Here is a 7,634-nt window from a genome sequence, read left to right on the forward strand (position 1 = left end):
CAGCACTTGCTCAACGAGGCAAGAAGCCCACTGTGTTGTCTCATGCCAGCCTCCTGGTTCTGCTCTAACAATTTCTCTGCCACTGATTCTAACCACAGTTTTGTCTGTCTCCTGGGTCCAGGAAATTCTCAAAGCAGGAATCGCAGGTCCGAAGCACATACTCCACTCCTTGCTCTTCTTTACTGATGATAGTGAGGTCTCCCTTTCTGAATCTGTAATGATTCATTTTTGCCTAATTGGATAGCAAACCTGACCAATCCTTTTGTTAGCATTTTATAGACCATATTTGCATGGCCCCACCCCCTACGGATCCTATGCACTGTATTCGCAGTATTGAAGTCCCCTAGGTGGGTCACATGCACCGTATTTTCATAGTCCCACCCAATCATGGTTTGAAAGACTATATACTCATAAAAGCAGTTCATCACACCACAACTGAGAAACTGTAGAACATTACTGATTTTGAGTTCTACACTCAGAGATTCAGATATAATTCATATTGATGCAATCTGCTCAGTGGGTTTTATAAAATCTCCTGGGGTGATTGTAATACAACTGACTTGGCATTCACTGGTAAATATAAACCTGAAATTCTTGTTCTAACTCGACGTTGAATTTCCATCCAACTGTTTCAATGATCCATTTTCTCAATGGATAGGCATCCTTTCTGTTTATCCTCTCTTACTACAGAAACTTCTTACTACCATTAAGTTAAGACCCAAAACTTAATGGGACTTACTGAATGTATCAATTCCTCTTGTAAATTCATTCTAGAATTTTTGAAGACATGTACCTTTGTATGTATATTAGAAGCAAGGAAAATAACTTTCAGCAGTGTTTATTTTTTTAAAGAAATCATTGAAATTGAAGGTAAAGTCACCTTCTGATTGCACAGATTAAACAGGAAGCATTATATATTTCAGCTTTACAAAGCATCTTGCTGATTTATAAAGAGCCATGTTATTGATATAGTTCACGATGAAACATGTATTACAAGGAGACTACAATATTTATTTTACATATCTACAAAATGTATTCTCATATTTCTAGAGCAACCACAAGTCATGTAGGAAAACATTTAGGCACAAGAAAAAGCTTTAAGACATAAAAAATTAACATGTTGAAAAAAATCACATGAAAGGTCATTAAATAATAACATTGACAAATAAATAGTTAATCAGTTTTACCTATTAGCTGCTGCCATGCATTTTTGGCATTCCATTACAAGTGAGGGTCAGCATGCAGGGTATAATTTCATACCATGACACTGTAAAAAGCCACAGGGCTTGTTTTTGAAGTGAAATGCCAAGGTCTTTAACTTTCTTTCAAAGGAAGGTCACTCCTGGCTTCTAAACTATTCTCATGAACATTACCAAAGGGGGGGTGTGGTGGGGGGGAGCACCTCTCTGAGGTGTTTTTGAGAAGATTCATAGCAACCATTAATTTGTTTTTAGATTTGAAGGGGCTTTTATTTGGATGTTTATGTGGGGGATTTGGGAGGTGGCTGGTCATTGACAGATCCTTTTTGGTTTCAAAGTATAATGAGTCATTGATATATGTGTATATATATATATATGTAATAACCAGTCTTGTAAGAAGCACTGGGGGGATTAAAACAACAGGATGTGTGGGTTTAAACGCAATTGCATGCATGGATATAGGTACACCTTGCAAAACTTGAAAAGGAAAAAAGCGATTCCCAAAGATGGTCCTGACACGTAGGACAGCTTGCTGGATGTGATCAAAGCAGAAAGCATACATTTTCAAGTGAGAAAAAGCAATGGCAGGCTGGAGTCGTCCAAGCAATCAGATGTGTGAAGCAGGTAGTGCTCAGTGTCAGTCCACTTCTGAGAGTCTGAGTTCTAACTCACGCTGTGCTTGCTGGCTTTGCTGGCTCGTTTCCTCTCTCTGTGATGCTGCGCTGGCTTGGCAGGCGGCAAGCTCTTGAAGTTGTGACTGGACTCATTGTGCTGCCGGGTGTACCTTTTGCACTTGCAGGCTGTGACCACCGTGATTTTGTAGGTGCGCGCGCTGCCATCTTGGCACTGCAGCTGGATCCTCTGGGTGCGTGTTTTGTCATTGACACACCTCCACTCCTGGGAGCTCCGCCTGCTCCAATACTTGGGTCCATAACCTCCCCCAATCCAGTTGGGGAGCACTGGCAGGGGCAAGCACTCGCCGGCACACACCAGCTCCTTTAAAGGGCTGATGCTAGTGCACTGGCCATCGGAGATGTATTTGGTAGAACGAAGTTCACGGCAACCCACTTGAACCGGAGCTGCAACCAACAGTGAAACATGTGCATCAGAAAATTAAAAGCAAACAGAAGCTTTTAAAAGAATACTACCCTGAATGGCAAATAAGCTTTAAAATAATCTATTATTTAACCAATGATACACAATATTCAAATGACAACATATTGCCAACTAGAAAGTAAACCCCTTTTTGGGGGGTGGGGGCTGGGGAGGGTGAGCTTCAAGGTCTCCTGGATAGTTGTGGGGACTCTTTCAAGAACGTCATCAGTTTATATGGTTATCACTTTTCTTAGGGGGCCAAACTCTTGGCCTTTGCTTTTGTTTTTTAAGGTGTTGCATAGCTAATTGCTTATTGAAACATTTGAAAATCCTTTTTTTTTTTGGCCTCCTTCCATAATAAGGGTTAATCAGCTCTCATATGTAAATATTCATCCTAAAAGGAATACACTTTAATGTGCTCAAGGGTCATATTATTAACGTCTTCAATAACCTTTTCTTTTTTAAAATAATGCAAGAAAATGTGGAAAGTATTTAAATACTGTCTACACTGCATATGCATGTTGTAATATTTCTTTCCATTATAGAATTCGGCTGCAGAGAGAGTAGCACATACACATATGTACTGAGTCTGACATTTTGCCTCTCAAAATTCACAACTACATCTTACACCTCAATTCCCAGGCTATCTTTTAAAAAACACAAATAGCAAAATGTTTATGATGAAAAATGCCACTATGACTCAATATTTAATGAACACACAAGTAACCTAAATCAGGAACGTATGGTTGCCATAACAACTTGGAGACCTTTCCATGCATTTTCCGGCAGAGAAATGCCTAGCAAGTCTGACTTACACTTGCCAAAGGAGCCTCAGTGTTCATTTCCTCAGTATTGTTCAGGCAAACTTTTTGTTTACTTATTTTGGATTTGATTAGCATGTTCTCTACTCGCTTGTTCCTTCAGACAGGCCTAATGTAATTCAAGCAAAAATTAACTTTGAAATATGTGAAGTTGCTTTTACCACTGTTTTGCTTCCTAAACTTGAGGAAAATTGCTTGTTACAACGCGCGAGAAGAAACCAGGACTTGTGAAAGGGAAAGAGAGGGAGTTAAAGAGTCTATGCTGTTGAAAGGAAACTGTGAGAGATCTTGGAGCAGTCCTTCCTGGAGCACTGAAGGCTTAGTGAGAGTAGACACTGAATTCAGAGGTTCCCCCTTTCTCTCTGCCCACCATTTCTGAGGTGCAGCCTAAAGAGACTATGATGGTTTTGAAAAATATATGTGTATTTGCAAACATCCATAGGGATATAAACTAAAACCAAACTCACTGACCCCAAGCCCGGGTCGATCCCTACTCATATCGACCCTGTGGTTTCAGACTGTTCGAGCTCTTTCCCAGACTGGAAAGCCTTTAGCTGTCCCCTGCACACGACTTGGGGTCTCTGACCCCGTCTGTGGCTAGCAGCCCAATCTGTAGAACCACACAGATTCGGAGTTTGACATGTAGAAGGTGCGCTAGTTGACCGGCTGGTGTGGCCGACCTGTCTGATTCAGATTCTGGGTTCCCTTCCTGCAGCTGCCAGGAACGCGCCTGCAAGCAGCTGGAGATGATCTTGACTTGTCTAGCTTTTTGTTCCCCTGTATGTACCGATTCAGCAGTTCTGCAGTGACAGTTCATTGACAATGAATACCCGCTGCATCGCTCAGTAAGCCAGTGAGCATCAGAGAGATATTTCCTGTGTCCTTTTCATGCCAACCCTCTTCAGGAAGGTTAAAACATCTTAGTTTCCTTAGAAAGACATTAGCAGTCATATTTGCTTTGACTTTTCAAAGGTCAAAACCACTTGGACTCATTAAATGGAGGAGGGGCAGAGAAATCTGTTTAAGATTTCCTATTCACTCAGTCTCGAGGTCTCTTTTAAAAGCTGATTATTAGCATACGATTTCTTCCAAAGGCAAGGCAGAGCAGGAAGCAAAAGTTAAGAGCAGAAATTTGAATCCCCCTAACAACCGGCCAATTAGTTTATCAATTAGGCAAGCAGAGATGGGAACCAAAGGAGGGAGGTGGAAAGCTTCCTGCCTCAAGCATTATTGTGCTGTTTGTGCTTTCTAAGATCTAAAATGATGACATTGAGCCCAGTGTTCCGTGGCATATACAATACCTAAACTTTGAAATGGCTAATGAGAAAGTGTCTGAAAAATATATGATCCTCCAGCATTTTTAGTTTTAACTCTCTTTTACCTAGATCATCAAAAGTCTACCCCACTGGACATAGTTCAGAAATCCCTGTGAGCAATCTCTCCTTTTTCCCCCCGGAAGTTTTCCTTCGCACCTTGTACTTTCTTATATGTACTTAATTCTTTACCTTGACATTTTCCCCCTGAGAATTACCCCTGCCCTGAAATAAACTGAGTAACACAAACAGAACTTAACACCTCCAGATGTATGCTTTCTAAAATTCTCACTGACGCCTGAATATAATTGTTTGGGAGGTTGGCTAGAACTTAAGTCAGGGAGGGCATTATCAAATCGCTTTGATAGTTACGTTAACTTTAAAACCACCACCTCGGGGAAAATGCCATCGACAGAGGCAGCAGATTACTCTCAGATGGTTTAGCAAAGTACAGACAGTTCAGGTTAGTTAGTAATCAAACCGTTCTACAGGAAGGCGAGTTAATGCAGTCCAACAGACGGACACCCCCCCCTCCCCCCAACAAAAAAAATCTGTCCAACACTTACTGTTCCGGTCCACTCCAGAGTTACTGAAATGCCTGCCTCCATTTCTGGCTTGATTCAACGTGCTGTTGCTGCCGGGGTTTGCCGGAACAGGTTTTCCCACATGTGAATAAAGGATTTCTGTGGCATCGTTTTTAAAAGCCAAACAGCTTTTCATGAGGATGCATGCAAGGGGGATGAGAGAGAAATGAATGGCAGCAGGAAGCATGGTGAGTCGTGGATTTGCTTGGCTAAAGAGCTGGTTAATTCCTTCCCTTCTGCCTCAGCACTGTAACTGTGAAATTCCTGCTCAAGGTTCCACTTATATATGCACAGAGGTTTGGCACTCGTTCAGGTGTAAAGTTGTGGAGAGCTTCAGAGTGAAAACAGAGAGAAGGGGTGGGATCCCTACATGACCCTGCAAAAGAATCTTACCAATGGAAGGGAAGGCTGCAGCAAAGGAGGAGCCTGGTATACAAATTGCCTGCAATTTCAGCATTGGACTTCATCACTTGTCTGCGAGCTGAAGCAGCCAGGCACATTCTACAGCAACTTCAAACTCTCTCCTCTGCGTTTCCTTTCTGAAATCGAGCTCACATTCGGGATTAATTTAAATGAAAATATACTGCTGTGTGTTTGAAGAGATTGACATTCCCACAGTTGTTTTGCATTCCCTGCAGACTTGAGAGTATGGGAGGTGGAAAAGGGGATTCTTCCCAGATATGGCAGGAATTCTTGTGAGTTTAAAGATTGTCGGACTTGCATTAAGTTAATCACATTTTGTCTCTCAAGAAGCAAACTATCCCCATCCCCCCAGGCCCCCCCACCTCCACACACACACCTTTAAAGTATAAGGCACAGAGTTAAAACCTGCCCCCTGGACACGCTTAAATAATGCAGCTTTGATCTGCATGAACCACGGTGCTCCTGGGTAAATTATTGCCAGAGGTTTTGTGCAGGGAATAATGAGCATAGTTCTGTCTGCATTAAAGTAACTGTATCAATTTTCAATTTTCACTCTAAGAATGTGACAGAGCATTAACATTCATAACATTATTTCACATGAAGGGAAGCCATGCTCACAGATCATTGTTTAGCAAAGATATTTTTTCCAAGTTTTAAAAATTGGCTACAGGACATGTGCATTCTACTTGTATTTATTAAACACTACTTCCTGGGAATCTGATGCCCACTTAAAAAACACTGTATCTTTCTCAATTACCTAGTTTACACTCGGAATAGACGTTCCAGAAGTTAAGATGAAGCGATTGATTCCTGTACCTTAGAGGGAAAACATAATAACATGAACTTCATCTAATGTATAAGCCGATTCACATAGAATAATTACTTATTCTGAGCCACTTTTTAACTTACAAATCTATTTTTGTCCTCTAAAGGTCAACAGGATGACCTTGTAACTTGGGCATTTTGTCTCTCTCATCTTTGTAAGATTTTAGCACCTGGTAATAGCTACATGTGGGTGGGGGCGGGGGGAAGCGGAATGCTGGGGGTGGTGGTGAATGCTCTGTGTTTGAACTTCTGTCCTTTGAGAAATGGAAATCCCTCATAGATTTCTACTTTCATGCCTATCTAGTCATCCAAGGGGCACTTCAATGACTAAGGCCCAAACCATTTCGACAGAAGCATGCGAAAGTTGGAGAGTGCAGAAGGAAAACAAGAAGAACGGATGTGTTCAAATTTTGATAGTAGCAAAAAATAAAATACACCATAGACTGCTGAAGAATGAACAAATCAGTCTTGGAAGAAATACAACAAGGATGTTCCTTGGAAGCAAAAATGGGTAGACGTCTACTCATGTAATTCAGACACGTGACTGGGAGGACAAATAGCTAGAAAAGGTTATTGGGGTTACTGTTAGTTGAGACTAGGAACCCCCCCCCACAAGAATTCAGAGATGGAAGATTCCCTTTTCTCAAAGCTTCTCTTTGGAATTCTACTGAAGGGACTCACTTGAACCTCTTCTTCCTGCATAATGCCTGCCTTTTTTCCTTGCCTTCTTAATTGCCTCTCTATTTTATTTAGCTTACAGGAATTTTGGTTTTATTTCTAGGATGTATGCTTCTTTTATTTTAGGATGCCTGAACATGTATAACCTTAATTTAAGATTGCTTTGCTTACAATGCCCAGTTTAACCGGATTCAAAATCAAGTGAAAACCCCCATATTCCTAGTTAGCAGCATCTCTGGCCACCCACTAGCTCCAAGCAACAACCTCACCCCCTTTCCATCCTGCCCAATCACAACAACCAGAAACTTCATTCAAGTGTGGTTAAATGTAGGCAACATTGCCCTTGGTTGAAAACCACTTATCTTCAAAGTCTTCAGTAAAGTTTTCTAAGAATGCCAGCAACCTGTTGGGAGAAACTTCATAGGCAACTTCTAGGAGCAGGTGACACTCACAGGGGCAGGGCTTCCACCTGCTTGTTCAAAGGGCAGTAGAAAGTAGATGCACTGCTACCATTCACTACCTTGCACAGTCGAAACGGGTGCCATCCTCTGTGTGTTCAGCACACACGAAGTCTCGATACTGCAGCTGACCAAGACAAGCACCATCTGCTAATAGTTCTGCCTCATTGGTAGGTGAGGCCTAGAATTAAGCTTGCTCCATTTGCCAACTTTACCAAACCAAACCAAACCAAAACCG

At 41.6% G+C, this 7,634-nt stretch overlaps 1 protein-coding gene across 1 annotated transcript; it reads right to left on the minus strand.

Moving 5' to 3' along the window:
- Positions 1-822: 822 nt before the first annotated feature.
- On the minus strand, positions 823-5,317 carry SOSTDC1 (sclerostin domain containing 1). Its single transcript, XM_004702703.2, has 2 exons — positions 4,995-5,317; positions 823-2,278 (listed from the first exon to the last, which is right to left on the minus strand). Exons 1-2 carry the CDS (start codon positions 5,197-5,199, stop codon positions 1,863-1,865), a joined length of 621 nt encoding a protein of 206 aa, XP_004702760.1. The 5' UTR covers positions 5,200-5,317; the 3' UTR covers positions 823-1,862.
- Between the last annotated feature and the right edge of the window lie 2,317 nt (positions 5,318-7,634).

Source organism: Echinops telfairi, unplaced genomic scaffold (assembly GCF_000313985.2).
Source record: "Echinops telfairi isolate 266 unplaced genomic scaffold, ASM31398v2 ScPeMD7_23;HRSCAF=83, whole genome shotgun sequence".
Taxonomy (NCBI): Eukaryota; Metazoa; Chordata; class Mammalia; order Afrosoricida; family Tenrecidae; genus Echinops; species Echinops telfairi.